The sequence below is a fragment of the Anabrus simplex genome, chromosome 1 (genome assembly GCF_040414725.1).
Source record: "Anabrus simplex isolate iqAnaSimp1 chromosome 1, ASM4041472v1, whole genome shotgun sequence".
Lineage (NCBI taxonomy): Eukaryota > Metazoa > Arthropoda > Insecta > Orthoptera > Tettigoniidae > Anabrus > Anabrus simplex.
Window position 1 is genome coordinate 841,265,873 of NC_090265.1, and position 25,807 is coordinate 841,291,679.

Below are 25,807 nucleotides of genomic sequence, written 5' to 3' on the forward strand. Positions count from 1 at the left end.
AGATCGCGAATTTCGGCGGATTATATATCTAAAACAATAAGCATTCAATTATAAATTTCAGTATAATACCGTAGCGAAGCACGGGTATCTTGCTAGTTTTTTATAAGTGTTTATATGTATACATGTGTTTCCACTTTGTTCATGGCTGAAGATGACCTAATGTAGCAAGTTCAAAACTAGTACCAATTATATAAGATACTATATTAATGTAATGGTATTGAATAGGTGGACCTTTCTCTAGAGTTCTTTTACGTGCCAGTAAATAATCTACCAACACAAGGCTGACCTTCAAATATCACTGAACTGAACCAGGATCAAATCTGCCAACATGAGCTCAGAAGGCCAGCGTTCTAATGACTGAGCTAGTCAGTCCAGCCATTCTAATTTAATGACCATATTAAAATGTCTTAGTTTTATCTGAAAAATGCATTTCTTTTTGTTGTAGATATTTTGGTGAGTCGATATGCAGTTTCCTTTTTTCGACACTTGTCTCAAATACTTTTTTCCCCTAATTGTTTCACCAAGGTACTTAAAATGTGGGAACCATTTGATTTTGCCATTTTTTTTTTTCATTTCTTTTAGGAAAGCAGCAGGAAATTACCTCACTCCTCAGTTCCCAAGTACACTTATTCAGTGAAGCTTACGTTATCTATGACTGCTGATATTAGAGCTAAGCTGCACACAGCTCAATGTTTCATACACTACATACCTATATAAACTATTGAATCTATATAGATTTCAGATTATCTTGTCGCCTAAACAAAATTTACTTCTGGTCACATTGTTTACATCAGAGCACTATTTTACAAGTAAAATACTTTGCTTCTGGTGGAAACAGAGCAACAGAGAGGCAGTTGAAATGTAACATAATGAAAATATTAAAACAATAATTGAAACAAGGGATCAAATTATTTATGAAATCATCACAAAAGGCTAGAACTGTCTTTCCAAACACTGATGGTGAAATCAGACTACAGTGAAAATATAATAATTACTCACCCGAAAAGACATCTCCAAATTTTCACCACCCCAAATATCCATTCCTTCGTCATATGCCCCAAGTTCATAGAAATAATCCCTATCGATGGAAAACAAGCCTCCAGCCATGGTTGGGGTTCGTAAAGGTGAGGTTCGATCACCACCTCTGCGATCCATCTCTCTCTGAGGAACTCTATACCTATACATATAAAATGAGAGTGGTATATTACTAAACATCAGCATCCACTAAACTGTAAACAGTAAAAAGAATGTGGTAAAAAAACCTAAATCAGAGTACAAGATTGTAGTTTTCTTTGTATCAAAAGAAAAATAAACTCATATACTAAATATACAGATTAAAATAGGTGGTGGTGGTGGTGGTGGTCAACCCAAAAATAATTAAAATCAAACAATTGGTTAATGGCAAGAATGTTAAAAATAAACATTATTTTAAATTTTTATTGAGGTTTACATATAATTTATTGTAAGGCAAGATAAAATAGTGATGTTAACAAGTGCTGGGAATGCTTGGTAGACTACACAGCAACTGAAGAAGAAAACATGGGTTCTCAAAACATGTACAGCATTTAGCCTATAATAGATTGTAATAAATATTGACTAGGTGGACTATAAGCTTTAAGTTATCACTGATACATTACATTTGAATCGTACATAAAGACATGCTGTGCCACTAATAACCCATGTGCCATAACACCCCGTTATGATTAATTATTAATATATGAAGAGAAAAAAATAAGAAAAATAATAATCGCAACATCTGACACATGTACAGGTCAGCTAGCAAGGATTCACGCACACATATAACAAAGGCTGGGATCAGGGAACAAAACGTGAAGCATACGGTACCATCCCCTACCTGCACACTGTGAAACAGCAGAAAGCTCTCCCAATGGAAAAACACCATGCATGCAGGAATAGAGCATATCTGATCACCATATACAACTCAAAGACTGAAAACCTATTTTTCCTCTTAAAGGAAGAAATATGTATATAAAAAATAAGAGTTTTGTCTATACATTGGTCATAATTTGAAAAGAATCGTGTTTTTATATCGGTCGTGTCCACAGTAACAAGGAAATGCACTGTTTAATTCTCCATCATTTCTGTCTGTATGCCTGTCTGTATGTGCGGGCATCACGAGAAAATGGCTGAAGAATTTAATGAAAATCAATATGTAAAGTCGGGGAATGAGGCACTACAATCTAGGCTACAAATAATTTTATTCACACTGAGTAAAATGGTACTTTAGGGGAAGGCCTAAAATTTAATTCTCAAACATCTGCGTTGTTAGTGGTCCTATCGATAAATACTACATAACTTATAGAATTCAATTTACGATCATTTATGCCTTATACATTTTTACTGCACTGGCTATGATAACTGAGAAATTCATGAATTTTGATTTTTGTTATTAAACCAGCTATGATAACTGATAAATTCATGAATTTTGATTTTTACTGCTAATCCATATCAACACCGAGCCATGAGAAAATTGGTGAACAGAATTGAATGAATATAGGTATGTTAAGTCGGGGGATAAGGTGCTACAGTTTAGGCTATAAATAATTTTATACACGCTGCATGAAATGGTAGTTTGGGGAAAGGAGCCTAAAATGTAATTTTTAAATACCTATGTCATTGGTCCTATCGAAAAGTGGCTACTACGTAAGAAAAGTTATAGAGAATACAATTTCTGACCATTTATGTCTTAATACAGATTTACTGTTCGTCTATGATAACAGAATTAATTAATTTAGACTTTTGTTACTTAGTCCATATAAACACCAACCACTGCTAACATGGAAGTATTGTTCAATCATGTTAATTGCTGATAGTTGATTGTAATAATAATAATATTATTTGCTTTATGTCCCAACGACTACTTTTATGGTTTTTAGAAACGCCAATGTGCCAGAATTTATTTAGCCCATCACGAGTTCTTTTACGTGCCAGTAAATCTACCAACACGAGGCTAATGTATATGAGCACCTTCAAATACCACCGTACTGTGCCAGGATCGAACTTGCCAAATTGGGGTCAGAAGGCCAGCACCTCAACCGTCTGAGACACTCAGCCCGGCACATCATGATCGTCTTAAGGTATAAAACCACGTGGTCAATGGTCCATATCGACAAGGAAAATTGTGAAGATGATTATAAAAATGAGAACAAAATCATGAAGGAACAATCCCTTAATGAATAGGACAAGGGGGAGTCAGAAAGAAGGGAGAACTCTCTTTACATTAGATGACATAACATCACAGAGTTCGAAGAAAACTAATTGTGAAGGCCTACAAAATCGAAAGCTCATAAAATTGATCACCAATAACATTACATTGACCACTGTTTGTTGTGATGTGCATCATCTCTTCTGCGGACACTCATCTCCGATAGATGGAATTACTGCTGTGTCCTGAGTAAAACAGCCTGCGTAAATATTGGTGGAAAGTACCTAGGAAGTTAGATAACTTCTTTTTTAGCTTGCCATTCCTCCGGTTCTTAAATTTTCTGATAACTATTGGTACATAACACACTAGTTCATCGTAGTATTTCAGCTTTTCGATCCCTACTCTGAGGGCCTGATCGGAATGAGCAGTGTGCAAACTTAACGGAATATGCCATAGGTGCGTTCACAGCTGTCTGCGGTCTGCTCATTCCGTACCGAAGCACAGACATGTCAGCTAGTCTTAAATAAAATCATAACACACTGTTTCTCAGAAATTCACTTCTATCATACTCCCATCTCCAAACCAACTGTACAATATGAAAACAACAAGAAACTTACCACCTGAAGTTCAGTTTCCAATTAAAACCTCCCCATGTTTGGTCAGATGCAGTTACATATTCAAACGTATCATCAGAAATGACGTCTATAACAGGACACACCACTGTTTTCCTAAAAATCAAAACATTCACATAATTAGCACATTTACACTTCGTAGAAAATTATTTGAATAAGACCACAAGCAAACTCACTCTCTTTCTCAGATAACTAGAGAAATACCAGATCAAAAAAATGTACCACCTTTGGTCAATGAGACCAACAACTGTGTTAATTCAAATCTTCAATTTTGCCTCCTGAAAGGGAGAGATTTATTAGTTTTGTTCTTACATACACAATAATGTCTAATAACCAAAAATAATATTGTTAGCAATCCTCCAAGTCAAAGGTACGATAAATAATAAATTACATGGGAAAAAATGGTTTATATATGGTTAAAAATATTAAGCATGAAAATATAATCTGAAATTAATGTTAATAATCTGCCATTTTGCGTTGAAATCGAGATTGCTGAGGCATAGCAAAATCAGTATAGCTCGCAACTCTGCGGTGCTAGTGTTGCAATGGATATCGTTACATCTTTGTTTCACAGATCTGTATCATACCAGTTATCATTGGTCATCGTAACTTCATTACTACATCAGTTGAAAATTTGAAAATTGAGCTAAATTTGCAAAATATATTTGGTTTAAATGGATCAGAAACTACCATAAATATGTTCAGGAGGGTAAAGGGAAATCTGAGGAATCAAGTAAACTCAAGAAGTTTGCAGTAGAACATACCACAGAGTACCGGCAACTAGTGATGGGATTATCAAATACAAAATAACCGCTTATTCGATTATTTCATTTTACTCATGTATTTTTTTCCATCTGATTTTTTTTCAGGTCTGAGCTATAAGCTGCTTCCACAAAGAACTCTTGCTATACGAAATGATACTGTGAAAGGGACAAAACTTGCAAAGGGGAGAGTGACTTTTGCTATCTGCAGCAATGTTAACGGCAGTCATAAATTACCATTCTTCATTATTGGCAAATCGATTCAAGAATATTAACTTGTCAACCCTGCCAGCACATTGTTTGCCATCAAAAATCGGCCTGGATGGACAAAGACCTCTTAATATTAATGGTTAACAGGTTATGCCGGCAGTTCAACAACATTTGATGGCAAAACAAGTCCCTGCAAGTGCCCTTTTGGTGTTGGATAATGCACCATCACATCCATCTGACCAGGAACTAAAAAAGGGGGAAATGAAATCAGTATTTCTTTTGCCCAACGTCACTTCTTTCATACAAGCCATTGATTAAGCGGGAATTGAATGGCTAAAGAGGAGATTTTGTAAGAAATATGTCGCATCCACTTTAGAGAAGATGGCAGCAACCTGTTCGAGGCTTGGGAAGAAATGAAAGAATCAACACTTGACGACAAACAAATCATCACAGCTGTTATCCAGAGAGCAGACAGTGATGATGATGAAAACCACAAATCTCCTAGTTGAGTATCCCATGGAAAATCCATGCAGGATTTCGATTTAGCTCTTCTGTACATTAAACAGAATTTTTGGTCTATGTCTAGGGCATTTTGTGGATATGGAATTGGAGGGATATAGCTGCAAAATCTGCCAGATAAATGAGCATTGCAGACTTTTTTCATTCTTAAGTGATTAAGGTAAGCCTACACCTGTATTGAATGTACTTATTGTGCGTTATTATTATTATTATTATTATTATTATTAACTTTATTGGCCACACTGGACTACTCGAGTCTTCCATGTACACTTTTTCTTTGAAGGTTGTACCGTTTGGTTCTGATCGCAGTGTTCTTAATTCGTCTGAAATCTTTACAGGCCTTCTGTGCATCGTTTCACTTGAAAATTTGTGATTCTTAAGAAGGGTGGTAATTTTATTCTTGTTCTCTGCATCTGTAATTTCGAGTCCAACTGTTTAGAGATCCTCTTGAATTTCTTTGATCCAATGCCCTCCTGTCTTCTTTCCCAGATTTCTCATCACTAGTTGTCGTAAAATCCTGTTTTCTGGTAATCGTAAGATGTGAAAGAAATAAGAGATTCTTTTCTTCTTCATCGTGCTGGTAACTGGGTCAATCTCTCGACAGACAGTTTCATTGGGGAGGATTCTCCAGACTCCTTCAACCTGGTACTTTTTATTTATGCAAGTTCTAATAATTCTTCTTTCAGTTTTGGGGAGCTAATCGGTTCTTCTTTCATTTTTAATTTGGAACAAGGTTTTGCAAGCATAAGTGGCTTCAGGCAAAGTTACAGTTTTGTAGTGTTGGACCTTAGTGTCTATTGACAAGCATTTTTTGTTATAAGTTGACCACGTTAGAAATTGTGCTTTTTTTCATTTTGTTGGTTCTATTTATCCATGTTGCTATCTCACTTAAGTTGCGCATAATGATTTCTCCAAGGTATTGAAATTGTAGGACTATGTTAATGTTTTGATCATTTATGATGACTTTGTTTATGTCAAGGGGTTTCGTTGGCATGATCTCAGTTTTCTCAAAGGATATTTGTAATCCTATTTTTAATGCAATTATCTGGAAGACTGGTGTTCTGAGCATGGACTTCTTCCATGTCAAGGGCTAAAAGAGCTAAATCATCTGCAAACCCAAGGCAGTCTGTCCTTATTGAGGGTTTTGCTCCTATTTTGATTTTAGGTGGGTTTTGTTTTTGCCAAATTTTCATTATGTAATCTAGAGCCACATTGAAGAGCAATGGGGATAATCCGTCACCTTGTCTGAGGCCTGTATTTATTGTAAAAGCGTTTGACATTTCTCCCCTGAACTTTACCTTTGACATTGTGTTCGTTAAAGTTAGTTCAATAATTGTTGTTAATTTAGGATGAAGGCCATATGATCTGAGGATTTTTAAAAGAGTAGGTCTGTGTATACTATCATAAGAATTTTTGAAATCTATGAATGAAATAAACAGCTGTTTATTTCTGTATTTTTAATATTCCATTATTAGTTTCAGGCTGAGAATTTGGTCTGGGCAACTTCTGTATGGGCAAAATCCTCCTTGGTATTCTCCAAGTTGTGGTTCCAGAATGTTTTTTATTCTATTGTAAATTATGCGGGAGAAAATGTTGTAAGTGCAGTCCAAAAGGGTTATTCATCTGTAATTGCCTGGATTAGTTTTATCTCCTTTTTAGAATAATGGATGGATTACACCTGAGGTCCAGTGTTCTGGGATTTTCTCTGTTATCCACATTTTGACTAGATGCTGATGTAAATTTATGATTGCTGGTTTCCCTGCATTTTTCCATATTTCTGCAAAGACTAGGTCTTCACCACATGCCATACAATTTTTTAGTTCCTTAATTGTGAATTCTACTTTATTGATAGTTGGAGGATTTATTAGATCTGGGGTGGTTAAAATGGGTGTGTCAGAATTTACTTCCAACGTTTCCAGTGGGTCATCACAATTTAAAAGTTTGTTGAATGTCTCTGCGAGGATCTCTGCAATTTCTTGATTACTATGGGCTAACCTTCCTGATTTATCTCTCAGCATTAATATCGGGGGCTCATATTTTTAAAGATATTTGCCAAAGGTTTTATAATAATCTCGTGATTGTTTTTTGTTAAAACTCTCCTCTATCCTATGTAAGGTATTTTTAAGATGTTTGCGTTTGGTTTGTCTGATGATTTTATGGGTTGACTTTCTTTGTTTAATTAGTTCTAAATTTGATTTGTCTGATTTTTGGGCTTGATGATTTATCCAAGCTTGGTGTCTTCTCTCAATTGCCTGGTCACATTCTCCATCCAACCATTCATGTTTTTTCCTAGGATTTGTTGGAGCTAACTCTTCTGCTAACAATTTCAGTTTGGTGGTCAGTTCTTCTAATGTATTAGTGTTGACAAATCCTTCTCCTGTTTTCCTATAGTACTCCCTATTATTTATTAAGGTGGGAGGGTCAATTTTTTTTTCTATTTTTATTTTGAGGTCTTTTCTTAACCCTTGGAGTTAATTTAATTTTGATCTTAACAACATAGTGATCTGACCCTGAGTCTTCCCCCCTTAGGACTTTGAAATTATAGATTTCACGATGGTAAAATTTATCCATGCAAACGTGATCCAGTTGCCATTCACCTTTTTGGAAATCAGGGTATTTCCAAGTTTTTAATTTGTGAGGTTTCCTTTTAAAGTATGTTGATTTTGAGATAATATTGTGGTTTGTGCACAATTCAACCAATCTTTGACCATTTTGATTCGTCCTCTTATGTGCTGGCCACTTTCCAATGATATCACGGTACCTTCTTTCTTGTCCCAGTTGTGCATTGAAATCACCAAGGAGAATTTTAGTGCTTCTTCTTTATCCTTTAGTGTGTTACTTTTCTGATTGGTGGGAGCATGTACATTGATAATTGTGTAGATTTTATTTTCAGATTTCAGAGTTAGTGTTGCAAGTCTGGGGGATTGAGATTTAAATTCCACAACTGAATCTATGATTTTGAGATTTATCAGAAATCCATTACCAAACTGTGGACAGTTTTTCATCACTTGTTTTCCAGGGATTCCTTTATACAGTCGGCACCCTTCTGATTCTAGAGGGTCTTGATCACTATTCCTTATCTCTTGAAGGGCCATGATTAGAATTTTATGTTTGTTCATGATGTTAGAGACAATCTTTAATTTTTCAATTTGACACAAAGAGTTAACATTGTGTGTTGAGAAGAAAGAGACTTGTTTATGTTTAATTCTTTGAGGTTCTTGTGCAGATGCTGGCTGTTGAGTTTTCAGATGCTCTCATCCATCATAATCTTTCGAATGACAGCCCACCGCATCTGAATGCTGTCTTTTCTGCAATATATAATTGCAGTCGGTGGAATTCTTCTTCAAAAGACTTTTCATGGTTGACTGTCTAAGGTGTCACCTTGAGATGAGGATAAATCCTTGAGTTACAATTCTAAATGTTATTTAGAAAGGTGAAGATGAGAGATGAAGGATGATTTTATGACATTGTGAAGAAGGCTTTCTGCCTTATTTCATCCTAGTTGTTCAGGACTGGGAGTAGGCATTTCCTCCATATCACGCAAACATGATGGTTTTCACGCCAATACCTGGGTAGCTGATTGCAGTGGTTTCCCACTGGGCGACTGGGTCACCACTTTAGTATGCACACTATTGCTCTTCTGGTAATCCAACCTATCTTGCATTCCGATCCCTCCCTCAAGTCCCGAAGATGATGGATTAATTAGGTTCTACTGTATGTTTAAAACATCACTCTCCATGTCTGGCTCCATGGCTAAATGGTTAGCGTGCTGGCCTTTGGTCACAGGGGTCCGATTTCCGGCAGGGTCAGGAATTTTAACCATAATTGGTTAATTCCACTGGCACTAGGGCTGGGTGTATGTGTCGTCTTCATCATCATTTCATCCTCAACATGATGCACAGGTCGCCTACGGGAGTAAATTCAAAAGACCTGCACCTGGCAAGCCAAACTTGTCCTCGGACACTCCCAGCGCTAAAAGCCGTATGCTATGTCATTTCATTTTTCATCACTCTCCATATTCAAAAGTAAAATATGTTGAGTGTAAGTTTACACTTACTTTATGCCTCAACTTCCTTCACAAACAAACTACATACCTACTGTAACTTCAATCACAAAGCAAATGTTGCACACAAAATTCAGTATGGGGAAGACTTGCAACTCCTTGTGCCCAGCCATGCACACAAGACTAATGCCTGCAGAATTGCCTGCATTTAGTAGCAAGAAAAGATGCATTGTCTACACAAGGCACAAGGAGCATCAAGGAGAGACCAGCAAGACAGTTGCCAAATGAGGAGATATAGAAAATTGCAAGGAAAAACTGACAAAGCAAAGCGATTCTGGACAAATGATGCAAATGCAAAACGAGACAATTTCAAAGAAAGCCTTTGACAAATGAACACTGGAAACAGGGCTAGAGGATGACCTCAAATGAGATGCGGGACTCTTTACTGGACAGTATCAAAGAAGAATGGTGGAAAGACAGAATAAAGTGGAGGAGGGCTTTGGTACAATATCCTACCCTGTGAGTATATGGAAATGGATGAATAAGTATTGGTCACTTGTATAGAGAGAAAATACACAAAATTCTTTGTAAATTCTACAGGCACAATAAATAAACAAAATTTTCTTCTGGTGGTTACATCACTATCACTATCAGCCATATTCAATCGTTTTTACGATGTGGCCTCTTTAAGTCTGAAGCAAGGTAGGTTTTCATGAGGTCTCTCCATCTGGGACGGTCTTGAGCGATGTTCTGCCAATTGATCCCAGTAATCTTCCGGATGTCTTTATCCCATCTGTCCGGTGGTCTTCCCCTTGGTCTGAGATGATCTTTCGGACACCACTCAAGCACAAGCTTTGTCCACCTACCATCAGTATAAATGGCACATCCACATAAACCAGCCAGAATAATCAGCAATGGCTGATATTCACCTGAGCAACATTATTACAGGTGTTGGGAGACCATCATTGTTACATTTTCCACTCATAATCAGAAAGCATGTCACCATCTGCTAACGGTCATTGACTATGATGGATCCACTTGCCTGGAGTTTCCACTCAATACACACTGTTTCCTTGGCATCTACCTGCAATTCACTTTCCGCCAATGTGGCATCCCATTCCTGGATATTTTTTTTCAAGATTTCAATGTTCTTTATAAACGAAGAAAACATCATCGCAAACAGAAGTTTCTGAGGGCGTGGAGCTTGAATGTTTCCCATTACTATGATAATGCAAAGGTTGAAGGGTAGGATCGAGAGAGCAGATCACCTGATGGATGCCAAAACAGATGGCGAGAGGAGGCGAGAGTCTAGTGGGATTGTTTTGCACTGCTGGAATAGTGGAAAGGAGAAAATACCAGCAAACGTACACTTTGGGAACATCATGAGACTGGAGCTCATGTCAGATCGTCTAGTGAGGAACACGGTAAAACAATTCAGGCCACGGCCGCTTCCTCCCCATTCCAAGGCCTATCCCGCCCCATCGTCACCATAAGACCTATCTGTGTAGTAGGTGCGACGTAAAGCAAATCAGAAAAAAAAAAAAAAAAAATGGTCAAGACAGAAGAAGTCTAGGTGAATTTGATTCTTCTTCTCTCGACGCCTCTCCAAGAACAGTCTGGCAGTATGCATGGTACTTGTCTCATTTCCCTTCGCAAAATCATATTGGTTAGTTGCTATACTGATGTTACGGAGGCAGCTATCAAGAACATGCCTGAAAATGTTCCTGGTGTGAAGGAGCTGCTTGATAGTCTCTCTTCCAGATTAATACTGTTATGCTAGATGCTCAGCCAAGAGCACTATTACACCTTCATCCAAAAGCTGACTGAACAAGGATGCCATGTGTATGGCACTATGATGACCAAGTAACTTCTAGATTCAGCTGGAATGACATTCATCACGTAGTCTCTGCTGAATTTCTACCACCAAGACTGGCAAGGCTGGTCCAAGAGTGCACTCAACACTATGTACTGGCAAGTGGAGAAACTCTTCATTGCTGATTTTGGTGAAGCAGTCAATCCATCGATTCAAGATGGCATTGCACTCTCGGAGGACTTGGCCATTTTTCTCTTTAATATGAACGATTTGACCTGTTTTCACTGAGAAGTTGTGCGATCTAGTGAGGTGGAATATCTCCTTGGCTTCCTCAGGTGTGTCCAGCTCCCTGAACGGCTCTTCATAGTGCTCATCCGTCACTGCTACAACAGCTCATTTTGCTGCCAACTTCTTGATCTTACACACTGAAATTCTTGGTGGACAGTTTTTAAAATTACAATGAAGGAGGTCAGTATTGCTGATATTTTTCAAAATAGGGTTGATTATTTATTTCCACTGATAGATGTCATAATACAGAAATATAGAACTTTATTCTACCAAAATCTGCTTGTGGGTTTCTTGTATCTGATATGAAAATAGCAGCAACATAATAATGTTCTTCAAATGTAGACATCAGAACCTATTTTTTAAAACTGACTTTGACCCACTAATGCAGCAAATATACGTATTTACCTGCACAAACATTTTTCTTTTATTCTTACTATTATGATTATTCCAAATATGACAGTATAATGTCAAAACTACTCTGTACTTTCTCCACATGATCTAGTCATCAAGTTTCAGAAAGTACTCTCCGCTGAAAAATTGTAAAATACAAATCTCTTCGAAGAAATAATTGCAAAAGTTCATACCTGTCTTCAGCTATTCTAGATAGGAGCGGTTCTAACCATCCCTCTGTGCATTCACAGTGGGCATCAAGGAATGTTATCACTTGTCCTTGGACATGCTTGGCACCCAAGAGCCTTGCCCTTATAAGTCCTGAACGTTTCTCTGTTCGGAATACATGCACCGGGATTGGGAGCTTCGCCACATAATCTTCTAAACGTTTCCCCAAATAATCTGTAAGAAAGAAAATGTCTTGTTAACAATATATGAGTTTAGTGTATTCAGCAACACAGTCAGGATAAATTTCAGAGGGGGGCTAGTGCAACAACATAATTATTTATCCATTTAACAAAGTGGATTGGATCTACAACTAACTTCCCTTCTGATTTTTTAATTATAAATTCTTCCTCCACCTAGAGGCTGCCCAAAGACAAAGAATATGCAGCAGAGTGAATATTGATAAAAAATAAATAGTTTGTGTAGAACTTGAAATATTAAAACTGATTGTAAAATTAGATCTACAAATTTAAACAGTTTAAAAAAAACAATTAGTGAAGTTAAAAGCTACAAAAACATTTAAAAGGTTATAAGAACAACCTAAGAAAGAATTCCTACAAAACTTGAAATATAAGTATGATTCAGACTTGAGGCCAGTTGATCTTATTATAGCAGACCTAAGTAATAATAGTCCTTATCAAATATGTAATTTAGTCACAATAATTTATAATGCTACACATTTTTACAGAAAAGAAAGTTAGTAAGTATAGTGTTTCTGGAACTATTAACAATAACCCATAGAGTATGAAGGTTTCACCAGATGGCAAATTTATGTAGCTTAGTGCTAGCTGGAACTTCACAATTTAACCAGCACTTGGCTAGTATTAGATTAAGTAGACCAATTACTTATGTTACTTCTAGCATAAAAAAGTATTATGAACCATGCTGAAATGTTCAGGCCAAGTCAATTTCAACAAAAAAGAACAACAAGCATTTAGTCTAATTATGCAGATGCCTTTAACCATGAGGCCGGCCCCGTGGTGGAGGGGTAGTGTGCCTGCCTCTTACCTGGAGGCCCCGGGTTCGATTCCCGGCCAGATCAGGGATTTTTACCTAGACCTGAGGGCTGGTTCGAGGCTCACTCAGCCTACGTGATTAGAATTGAGGAGCTATCTGACGGAAAGATAGCAGCCCCGGTCTATATAGCCAAGAGTAATGACCGAGAGGATTTGTTGTGCTGACCACACGACACCTTGTATTCTGCAGGCCTTCGGGCTGAGCAGTGGTCGCTTGGTAGGCCAAGGCCCTTCAAGGGCTGTAGTGCCCTGGGGTTTGGTTTGGTTTCTTTAACCATGAGGCTGAAGGAATCAAACTACATTTCTTCTTCTTCTTGAAGGTGCTGTATCAGGTCACCCTGATGTTAGCATATTTGTCTTTGTTTTCTCTGAAGGTTTTTTTATACCCATCCAATTTTTATAATACTTTCCAGCCAGGATGCTCATTTTCTTCCAACACCTCCACGACTTTCTATTCTCTTGTCGGATTAACTTCAGAAGTTGGTACTGATTACCCCTAAATGTAAGTATGGGGTATGTCAATTTTCTACATTTTACAGCTGTTAGAAGTACTTGGACAAAAACTGGCTATCATTAGCACTTCTTCACTGTATTTTTGAACTGTTCATGGAATTATTATTCATTCATGTTGTTTCGACCAACCAAGGACTACGATATTTCAACTGTCTCTTTCCCTGAGCTTTAACATTTGCCCACTAGTCCGGCATTTGTTGCCGATGTTATTCCTTTCTTTCTTTGGTCCACACCTTTACTGTTTTCAGCTTTGGCTTTTCATGGAAACTCTTGTGGTCTTGAAGTTTCTTCTTAAGTGGGTTGCACTCCAGGATATTATCGTGTGAGATCCCACCTCTAGTAGATCCTTTTCTACCACACTGAATCAGGCCCCTTTAGTCTTCTTATCTTGGACGTAGAAGATCCACTTGGTTGACCTTGCAGGGCTCATTCTTGTCACATGACCACAGAAGCAATCCTTCTCTTCCACATCGTATCGGTGATCTTTTCTACATGGAAATACAGCTCGTGGTTGTGCCGTCTTCTATATTCACCTTTGTCTTTGATGGGGCCCAAAATTTCCCTCAAAATCTTTCCTTGATCTCGAGTTTCTTAATACGGCCTTTTTTTTTTTTGTTCATTGCAGGGAACACTGCTGCATAGAGGGCATCCAGACAAATGACTGTGCGGTAGTGTCTGAATTGGGCATTCAAGGATATTGATCTTTTGTTGTATACACCCTTGATTAAGTGGTATGCCATTTCCATTTTATTCATGTGTGACATGAAGGCTTCTTTCTCAGACATGTTGGGTTCTATCCACTCACCCAGATATTTAAACTTTCCTATCAGCTCGATTTTTCCCTGACCTACATTTAGCTGTTTTGATGCCTGCTTTATGTTTGTTATAAGCCGAGTTTTCTCAAAGGAGATCTGAAGACCTGCTTTTGCTGCCTGTGTCTTAAGCTGCTTGATTTGTTTTGTAGTTGTCTGTAGCAAAGTGGAAAAGTTTGCTAGATCATCTGCAAAAGCAAGACAGTCAATTACAAGGTTTGTGTTCCCACAACCCAGTCTGACCCCACTGTTGACCCCTTCATTTCGTATTTCCCTACGCCATTCGCGGATGACTTTCTCTAGAACACAGTTGAAGAGCAGAGGTGAGAGCCCATCTCCCCGCCTGACTCTTGTTCTTATTTCAAAGGCATATGACTCTGAACTTCACTTTGGAAGTAGTGTGTCAAGGTCTGTTGTTTTGTTGTCTAAGCCAAATTCCTTTAGGATTTGTATTGGGACATTTTAATCAATTGGGTCGTTAGCCTTTTTGAATTTACATGTTACAAACTTCATATTTGGTCTGTATTGAAAATGTACATCAATTTAAGATTATTAAAATTTATTAGTCAACCTATTCAATACAAATGAAATTTGCAAAGTTAGGACTTACATCCTATTAAACTAAGGTCTAAAGGGACATGTTTTGCCCTTTAAAAGGGCATCATCAGCCTTTTTACACTCATGCTAAAGATAAAAATCAGGATCCTGATTGTCGATATATATATTTAAAAAAATATATATAAAATGAGAATAAAAATTAGAATGAATATTATACAATATGTGCAATCATGAGTTCTTAAATGACAATTGACAATTAAAATATCATTTAAAATGTTTGCGAAGAAATGGGAGTTGGTACGATAATTACATCAGCATTCTTAAAAATGATCTTATAAAACTGAACAAACTAGGCCTTAACCAAATAAATGATAAGAAAGTCTATGGCTAAAGTTGCCGTATCAAGGTTCGTGAAATTCGGCTGGAAGCAACCTGATTTTAAATGTAGAGCAAATGGTTAATAGAATCCAATAGCCACTCAAGACAACATAAACCTCTCTCGTTGAAAAGTCGTAATGAAACTGTAGTATGGGACATGTAGATTATAAAGTTGTGTCCAATCAATCCATTAATTTCATATTTTACGAAGTGAGATTGCGGCCTACGGTATTTTTGTTGAAGGAGCTGTGAGAAGTTCACTAATAAGTGCCGCTGTACAGATTTTGTCAGCTCGTATACCGATGGTTAAATGGGAACATTCTTACGTGTTGGCTGTAGTTTTGAATGTGGATTGACTATTGAAGAAATATAGTGCAGAATCTGTAATGAAAATGAGAATAAAAAGGTAAGAAGTTTAGAGGAAAAACGGTTAAATTAGGGGAATTGATATAAATTCAATTACTTACATTCTCAGTTTTTGCGGTATGAACTAGTTGCCTGTATGGTCTCGGAACGAGTGAGGTTTGAATGGCGTGTGTTGTATCTGTGTTGAACTGAGGGAGGGGGATGTGATGGATGAACGGAAATAGGTGGAGCGTTGAGCTTGCGCGCTATTGGCTGTTGAAGATGTGGAGTTAAGGAAGAGGAGTGTAATGGAGAAAAGGAGGTGGATGGAGGGTTAAACCTACATGCCATTGGCTGTGGAACATTAGCAGGGGGCGGGGACGGAGGGAGTTACTTTTAAGGGGAAGTTGGAATCTTTATTGGAAGTTAGTTTAAGGTTTTTAAGGATTTTATTTAAATTTGGATTTAAAGATTGTAATAAATTGGGTAAAGTCTCGTATAGGGGATTTTTTATTTCGACGGGATCATTGAGATTTAGGTCTTTGTTGTAATGTTGATCCAGATATATGTAAATGTTTTCTAATTCGTTCATTAATTTTCCTTTGTCTACTATTTTAATGATTGTTAGGTCCTGTTCGATAGTTGTGAAATGATGACCTGTATCTTTCATATGTGAGCTCATGGCTGAAAATTTATTATGTCTACTGGCATTATAGTGTTCCTGATATCTAGTAAGGAAGCTCCGGCCTGTTTGTCCAATGTATGATTTTTCACATTGCGTGCATTTGAGCCTGTATATGCCTGAGTTTGAGTAAATATTATTGTTCATGTTGAGTGTATTGTGGTTGAAAAACAGGCTGTGATTGGTGTTTGTCGTCTTAAAGGCAATGTTAATGTTTTGTTTTTTCAGAGGGTTTGTTGCTTGGTAAATGCCTGGATTATTGTATGTAAAGGTGGCGAATTTAGATTTTTTAGGTTTTTCAGGGACGAGGTTTGTTGCTAGTTTATATTTGATTTTATTAATTATTCGGTTGATTATTTCTATTTTAAAGCCATTGAATTTTGCTAAGTTTTTAATATAATGAATTTCTGTTTTCAGATTCTTGGGTAATAATGGGATTTTTAAGGCTCTGTAAATTAAAGTATAGAAAGTAGCTTGTTTGTGGGAGTTGGGGTGTATAGATGAATTTTTGATTGTTATTGGAGTGTGGGTGGGTTTTCTGTAAATTTGGAAATCAAATGTGTTCTTGTCGCATGTTATAGTTAAGTCTAAAAAGTTAATGGATCTGTTGACCTCGTCCTCCTTAGTGAACTTGATATTTTGATCAAGGATGTTTAAAAAATCTAAAATATCATTGCTATTGTTGAGATTACTGTCAATTATTGCAAATGTGTCGTCTACGTATCTGAGCCACAGGCCGAGTCCTTTTATTTTTGAAGTTATTTTATGGTGTTCTAACGAGTCCATGTATATGTCTGCCAAGATGCCTGATAAGGGTGGTAGATTTTGCCACTGAAAGTGAAATAGTTGTTTTTTAGTACGAAGTTTAAAATATTGACGAATTCGTCTATTTCGGGGGTGCTGAGATTGCTGTGTTTGGATAGGTTGTCCTTGATAATGTTTACTGTTTGTTTTGTTGGCACATTAGAATACATGTTCGTTAGAATACATACATCGACAATCAGGATCCTGATATTTATCTTTAGCATGAGTGTAAAAAGGCTGATGATGCCCTTTTAAAGGGCAAAACATGTCCCTTTAGACCTTAGTTTAATAGGATGTAAGTCCTAACTTTGCAAATTTCATTTGTATTGAATAGGTTGACTAATAAATTTTAATAATCTTAAATTGAGCCTTTTTGAAATCGACAATATTTTTATTTTTTTAGTGAAAGCCAATTTCTTTTCAGTTTTGACTTAGTTAATATATAACTTTGAAATTCCTCAGTCTGTCGAAACTATACAAGAATAATAACATATGAAAATACCTGAGAAAGAAATATTTAATTAATAAGAGAACATACCTGAAGAAAGTACAATTTAATTGAAAGCAGATAATTAGATAAGTTTCAAAAGACTGAAAAGCCTCAAAGTTATATACTGTCCATGGAATATGAAGCATTCACTTGTGGAGCCACATTTCAAATACTTCCATTCGGCTGACTGTCACTGCTTGGATAATCCAGACTTCACATCCATATGACAACACTGACCAAATTTTGCACTTAGGCATTCTTCTCAGCTACATTTTTTTAAAAATTATTATTATTATTTTTATTACTACAAAACCTGATTTCATCTAAGGAAAATTTGTTCTTGCTATCTCTATTCTTTGCTTAATTTCCCTGTCAGAATTGAGTTGGTTGGTGATGTAAAAGTCCAAATTTTTGAAGGAATTCTTTCTACTTGATGACTACTGATTGTACATATCTAGCAGTCATAACATAGGCAATTTTTACACCTTCCAACTCACACAGGCAGCAAGAATTTGACAAACCACAGGAAAGTTAGACTTGGCTAGCAGCAATGAAAAACTAAATTAAACATTTTAAAAAATCCAAGTGTGTTATAGAGAATCATATTAAGACCTTATTTTCATCTCAAGGTATCTTAATTCATTCCCAGACAGGTACAATCCTGCTTGCAGTAGGGCCTACCACACCCTGCTTCAGATATCTTCAACAATCCCAAAATAAGATAGGGTGTTTACAGAGGAATAGCATATACTGATGTAAGAGATGTGTTACACACCTTGGAATCTCCTGCAACATGATAATAAGTTATACATAATACAGTAGGGGGCCGTTATAGCGAGAATTCATAACAGCGAAAAATTTACTCGTTATAGCGGGTTGTCGTTATATCCGATTTTTGTATAAAAGTCGGAAAACCCTTCATGCACTTTAAAATCGGTATGAAACGGCAATCAGTTTGTTCAAAACTTGCGTTTCCGCAGATGATATCCACACTACGGCTTACTTGTTTGTTATTTTTCGTAATCCGATACTACGTGAAAGTGTATGTTTAATTTCATTCTGAAAAAAATATAGTTCCGTATTTCTCCGAATCCAAGATGAACCCCACTTTTTCCTTCAAAAAATTTAAATCAGGCTCAAAAGGAAGTTGGTAAAATCGTACAGGCCTACGCATTTTATACTACTTTTAGACGCCGAACATTGACTTTCTTCACGCCGTATTTCATTCTTTTTTGCGGCTGCACAATTATTCTTTATTTCCGCGGGTTTAAGGACCATTAACTTAACATTTGCATCATAATACCGAAGAGAACTCGTTGAAAATTTACCGGCAATACCTATTCCAAGCGTCTCTACAATACAACGATCCATCAGGAAATTATTCTTGCTGTCTATACTTTTACGCAGCGTCAGATATAACCGGCTACCGCTACACGCACGTCTCGCTTGTCGGATGCGGCCAAATTCAACGGCTAGCGATGTATAGGCCTAATTGCGAACGTTGAATGTCAACGAACGAGTTTATTGCGCCACGGTACGGCCAACCACCCTTGCGTTTTTGGTGCACATACCTCACAATTTCATCGTCGACTTCTTTAAAGCGTCCTTGTTGTGGACCACTGAATCCTGAATGCATTTTTTGTACAGTACGCATTTTTTTAACTCTTTGTCTTCACGCTAACGCCAAATATTGGCTTTAGTTAGGCCTATGCCGTATTTTCTTGCGGCTGCACAATTATTCTACATTTCCGAGTGTTTAATAAACATTCACTTAAAATTGGCATCAAAATATCGACTAGAACCCGATGAAGATTTGCCGGCAATGCCTTTTTCACGTATCTTTACAATACGACTATCCATCACGAAAATATTCGTGCTGTCTATAAACTTTAATTTTACTAAGCGTCAAGTACAGTAGACGCGTTCTGACTGCCACTGAGTAGCCATGGCTTTTCTAAGAATTCGAAGGGTCGCATGTTTTGATGCCATTCTGCTGATTTGTGAAACACGCAGGCACTGTACACTGTACAACCGGTAGCGATTTGTAGTCAAATACAGTAGGGTCTCTACTGTATTTGGTGTAGTAAAGAAGCGGTCGTCAATGAGTTCTGTGCGCGTGTGAAAAGAAGCAGCGTGGTTACCGCGGTAGTTGCCAGTGGTATCCATTATCTTACTGGTTAGGCCGCGAATGCAACAACCCTTGAGTTTTCGCATGAGATTCTGAGAAAAAAGTCTTTGATTCGGAGAAATACGGTATCACTCCAGATATTTCTGTGGCAAACGCCTCAGCTTTCTTCTTCAAACAGCGTCACCTAACCTAACCGTATGTGTAGCCTATCATTAAAACATATTTGAAATGCATGTAGAGAAATAACCTCCTCGCGAAAAATTTACATGTAAATAGCCGTAACTAGACGCGAGAAGATATGAAATATCCTCTGAAATCAGTGATGCACTCTGCCATATCTTACGTAATTACCGTATATAACATTAAAACATTAAAGTCCAACAGTCGTAAAAATAGTGCATACATTCGGAGTGAGAAAAGTCTCACACAAGGGGATATAGCAGACAGACTGAAAATTTCGGTAACGTCTGCGTGCAAATTGAATAAAGTTTTGAATTCCGGTTCTGTAAATGCAAACTCTCGAGAAGGAAAATGTAAAAGAAATAGTAAATTCAGCCCAGAACCAAAAGAAAATTAGTTCATGTAGCGAAAGGAAACAGAATATGCACCAGCAGAGATCTCAAAATGTCCGCCTCTGTGGTGTAGTGGTTAGTGTGATTAGCTGCCACCCACCGGAGGGCTGGGTTCGATATCCGGTTCTGCCACAAAATTTGAAAAGTGGTATGAGGGCTGAAAGGGGGGTTCACTCAGCCTCGGGAGGTCAACTGAGTAGAGGGGGTGGGGGGCTTGATTCCCTCCTCAGCCATCTTGTAAGCGACTTTTCAGTGGTTTCCCACTTCTCCTCCAGGCAAATGCCGGGATGGTACCTAACTTAAGGCCACGGCCGTTTCCTTCCCTCTTTCTTTGTCTATCCCTTCCAAACTTCCCACCCCCCACCAAGGACCCTGTTTAGCATAGCAGGTGAGGCCGCCTGGGCGAGGTACTGGTCGTTCTCCCTAGTTGTATCCCCCGACCCAATGTTTCACACTCCAGGACACTGCCCTTGAGGCGGTAGAGGTGGGATCCCTCGCTGAGTCTGAGGGAAAAACCAACCCTGGAGGGTAAGCAGATTAAGAAAGAAAGAAAGAAAGAAAGAAAGAAAGAAAGAAAGAATTACCATACACACGTATTAAATTAGTTGGGACTGGTGCTCAAGCCTATGCCAATAATACACTGAAATAATTTTCTTTTACCGGGCTGAGTGGCTCAGTCCGATGGTATTTGAAAGTGCTCAAATACGTCAGCCTTGTGTAGGTAGATTTACTGGCATGTAAAATAATTCCTGCGGGACTATATTCCGGCACCTCGGTGTCTCTGAAAACCGTAAAATTACTTAGTGGGATGTAAAGAAAATTGTTATTATTATTATTATTATTATTACTACCATTTTCTTACAGTAAAAAAAAGGTGACTGGATTCGAAACTCATGGTCTTCAACTTTCAGCGATAACCATTACGCCATAGGCTCACAAGTTTTCGATTGTGAAATTTATGGTACTGTTTAACAATGTGGATCCTCAAGTTTGAGTATACTAGAGTTCCATATTTGTTAATATTATTGGTTTTAGGTCCCACTAACATTTCAGTAGAGTATTTGATTGATTTTCTTAACATAATGGGCATAGAATGTAACCTCAACACAGATGCGAGGTCATTACTTTTTTTAATACTTGCGGTCCTTATCACTTCCCATGTCCATTATCTTGCTGGGTAATTTGTTCAGCGTGTAATATTTTGAAATATAACTGCAATGTAAGATTATTTAGTGACTAGCTGTTGTACCCGGCGTTGCCCGGATAGGTTTTGAACGTTTATCTTGTTAATTATGTGTGCAGTGATTTTGTAGAATTTCTTATTGAGATGTTGATTGATGTTTTACGATCTATTATGTTGTTTCAAAGTTATTTATATGTGTTTGATTAAATTATTTCATTTTCGAGTAAAACTTTGTCCATGCGGAAGCCCGAATTGTTTGGGAAGTATATGATCCTTTCATAAAATAATCAGTGATAATTGTATGTATTTAACTTTTGCACTCTAGATGGGGTGTACATGATTCTGTCATTACGACTGTCACCTGTCAGCCTTGCGAACCCAAAATCTGTGGATTCAATACTAATCTCTGTCATTTTAGACTATTTACTTTTCACTCCATCTCAGCCCCCGTGCAGTTGGAGGTTGAATGTGGAATTAAACGGTACCCAGAATGTCACAATTCATCTCAGTGACACAAAAACAATGGATTAGACACGAAAATCCGTTATTGTCCATTATTTTACTCGCTTTTGCAATGCCTCTTTCTTAGTTTGTACACAAATATAAAGCAAACACATTCACATGTACAAAGTAAGTGAAAAATATCCTCATATAAATAATCCAACTCCTTCCTCACTTCTTTTCAAACCCCCCCACACCCCACCTCACCGCGTAACGGAATTTCTGAAAACAAAAATTAGTGTTCTTTTATTTTTAAAGGAGATTCCAAATACCAATTTTCATGTCTGTAACGTTTTAGGTTTTTGTGATATATTGTAAATAATCTCACTGCTGTAAGAATACTGTAGCTGACGTTGCCATGGTTACGGCAGGGCAGGGATAGTGTGATGCCAATATCTCCATAACGGTTGGTTTTAGGGCCTTAAAACATGGTTTTCGGGCCCATAGGGCTTACCGAGTTTTGTTCTTTGCATCAAGGGGCTTAAAATGAGGTTTGTCTCGTCCTTGTACGATAAATTTGATTTAGCCTAAATTAGCCTATTATTTTTATATTTTTTATATCTGCTCCCATCGCTCCCCTACCCCCCCCCCCTCGAATTGTTTTGAAAATAAAATAGAGCCCATGTTACTCACTGGCAATATAGCTTTCTATAGGTGAAGTCATTTTTAAATCAGTTCAGTAGTTTTTGAGCCTATCCATTACAAACAAATATACAAATTTTTCCTCTTTATAATATTAGTATAGACAAACACTGATACATTATAAACAACATGGCAGTGAGCCAAGAATCATGTATATGGCAATATGTTATTGAAGAGTTGGTCACAACAAACCATGTAGGTAGTAGCACTATCGACTTTCTCGCTGAAAACAGCAAGCTGTCCAGTATTGTCATATTAAAGTATTTGTCGCTTCCAAACTATGGCTGACTGGTTCGATGAGCACTCCATGCATGTGAAAATGCTTGCATGGCCCTCAAGGAGCCCTGATCTCAATCCTATTGAGCGCATCTGGGATGCTGTCGAGAGGGATGTGCGTGCCCAGGACCCTGCTCCGACCAATCATTGTGGATTGTGGGAGCCTGTGCAATGATCATGGATCAGTATATCTCCCCAACACTTCTGGTGTCTTGTGGAGACCACACCACACTGCAGTCATCAAGGCGAAAGTGAGTGCTGTGCACTACTAGCCAGATATCTCTAATTCAATAATTTCTCACGAGAGTACACACATCAATTGTATTGTAGCATTAGATTTAATGATTTTAAATGTACATTATTTTCAGTATTTTCTACATAATACTCGACGTATGTTAGCTATGGATTATATTTTATAGAGAAATTGGTAATGTAATTTTATATTTAGGTAACATTCTCAAGATTTCTAGATTACCTAGATTACATACACGTTTGGCCTACACATTATTTCCTTTCAACTTGGAATAAGTTAACTGGAATCTGATAAATGTAAAATATTAGATCTGTTCTCTGAAAGTTTTTACCCACGGTATCGGGAATAATGAGCCTTAAAACAGGTCTATGCGATTTGCCGGATGACAGATCTTGAGCTTATCATATCCATTCCATTAAGCTGAGTGATGTCACATCTCAGCCTTATCTGTAGGAATCCTTAGGTGTAAAAGATAATGACAAAGATTTATCTATTTATCTATTGTTAACAGCCAACAGTTTTTCAGTGCTGATGTTAAATAAACAAGTTCTGAAGAGTAAAATCACTCCTATAATTCCTTCTCAGTTTTAATTATAATTTTATTCTCAGTCTCCACTTTCTATATTTACAAAATGATTTCATGTGCTAGACTGACTGTGTACTCCATGTATATTTTGATACTGGTTGATAACTCATGGTTATGATCGAAATAAAGTTTTATGTCTTGATTTTATTGCAGGCAGAGTTTTTCACACATTTTTTGTTGTTGTAAATATTGACCTTTGTGTGAACTACTGGTGGGAAAAATGGGGGCAGTGACTGAAACTGAGTGTAATAATTGTTTCTTATGTTCCTGTTTTTTACTACACTAGTGTCCAAAAATTAAGCATAATCACTAAACGAGGCCATAGTGCCTGATAGGAATGTCAGGCGGATTGCTGAACAAACGGAAGCTGACTTACACACCATACGTCACACAACGTGTCAAAAAAAAACAGTGTCAGAAAGGTTCTGATAGCTAAGGTACACCTTTGACAACAACTAACAAAACTTGGCAATGTCTTCCACAACAAAATATGCTGTTAATAGGATGCATGGTTACCCCTAACGGCCACACATGCCTCGCAGCGACATGGCATGCTTTCTATCAGATGGTCCAAGAGCTCTTGTGGCAGTCGATCCCATTCCTCCGAAAGGACAATGCGAAGGTCTTGGAGGGTCCTTGGTGGAGGCTGACTGAATGCAATTCGCCTCCCCAATGCATCCCAGGCATGTTCTATAGGATTCAGACCCGCAGACCTCGCTGGCCAGTCCATGCGATGAATGTCCTCCCCAGCCAGAAATTCATCCATCAGAGCAGTGCGGTGCGGCATTATCGTCCAATAAGACGAAGTCTGGACCAACCACACCTCTGAAGAGTCGAACATGTGGTCTCAGTACCACATCCCTGTATCTCCGAGCATTAACAGTGTTCCCGGTTAGGAGCACACAGTTGTGAGCATGGATCTGGGAGATAGCGGGTTCAAACCCCACTGTCAGCAGCCCTGAAGATGGTTTTCCATTTTCATACCAGGCAAATGTTGGGGATGTACCTTAATTAAAGCCACGGTCGCTTCCTTCGCACTCCTAAGCCTCCCCTATCCCATCGTCGCCATAAGACCTATCTGTTGTCGGTGCGACATAAAGCAAATAATAATAACAATAATAACAGTGTTCCTCGGACCACCCATGAAAATGTGCAGGTCCGTACGGCCATTCAACATGATGCCGCTCCACACCATGACGCCACCACCACCATACTGGTCCCATTCCACGATGTTCCTGTGGGTGTATCGACTACCCGGTTCTCACCAGATTAATGTGCGACGGGAATCGTTCTGCAAACTGAAGTGGGATTCACTGGTGAAGAGCACATGCCTCCATTCATTCATGGTCCAGTTCCGATGTTGACGGCTCCACAGTAAATGGGCCTGTCTCTGTGCTGGAGTGAGTGGAAAGAACACCGCTGGATATCGGACAAACAGCCCTGCTGTTCTGAGCCTCCGGTACACTGTTTGCCAGGAAACGGCAACCCCTGAGACGGCTGCAAGCTCCGCCAACAATTGTCTTGCAGGTGCACTTCGATTTCGTCGGGCGGTTAAGGCCAGATATCGGTCCTGCTGTGGGGTGGTTACCCATGGTCGACCCGGTACTGGCCAAAGACTAACATCTCTCGAAATTGTCTCCAAGGCCTGGAAATGACACTTTGTGGCACACTGAAGGATACCGCAACTTCAGTCTGTGTCTGGCCTGCTTCCAGGTGGCCGAGTATTCTACCCTGCAAAACGGGTCCAAATGGCGTTGTTATGCCATTATGTTATCACGTTCACCATGAGGCTACACTCCGCACACTATAACGGGGCAAACACGACTGGGGGAATATGAGGCGCAGGCACTGACTGTGTTTACCTTGCGGTTATGCCGCTAGTCAAAGCAGGGAACACTCCTTTCCTATAGAGCAAACACGTAAGGTTGGTAGGTGCATATACCGTGCGATTTGCGGTCTATTTCCTGTTGCCCTGCTTACTCGTAACTTATGCTTAACTTTTGGACACTAGTGTACAAATGATCGGAATAAAAGTTTCCCACATTAGGTTCTTTTTTTCAT

The 25,807-nt window shown here is 38.2% G+C and overlaps 1 protein-coding gene across 3 annotated transcripts in view; it reads right to left on the reverse strand.

Moving 5' to 3' along the window:
• The window catches only part of LOC136857614 (polypeptide N-acetylgalactosaminyltransferase 5), a 171,544-nt gene that overhangs the window by 109,633 nt on the left and 36,104 nt on the right, over nucleotides 1-25,807 (reverse strand). For all 3 annotated transcript variants that reach the window (XM_067136396.2, XM_067136397.2, XM_067136398.2), the window contains exons 4-6: nucleotides 11,977-12,184; nucleotides 3,784-3,894; nucleotides 1,000-1,177 (exon numbers count right to left, since the gene is read on the reverse strand). In XM_067136396.2, the coding sequence (XP_066992497.1) occupies nucleotides 1,000-1,177; nucleotides 3,784-3,894; nucleotides 11,977-12,184 (497 nt within the window). The remainder of the gene's footprint in view (nucleotides 1-999; nucleotides 1,178-3,783; nucleotides 3,895-11,976; nucleotides 12,185-25,807) is intronic.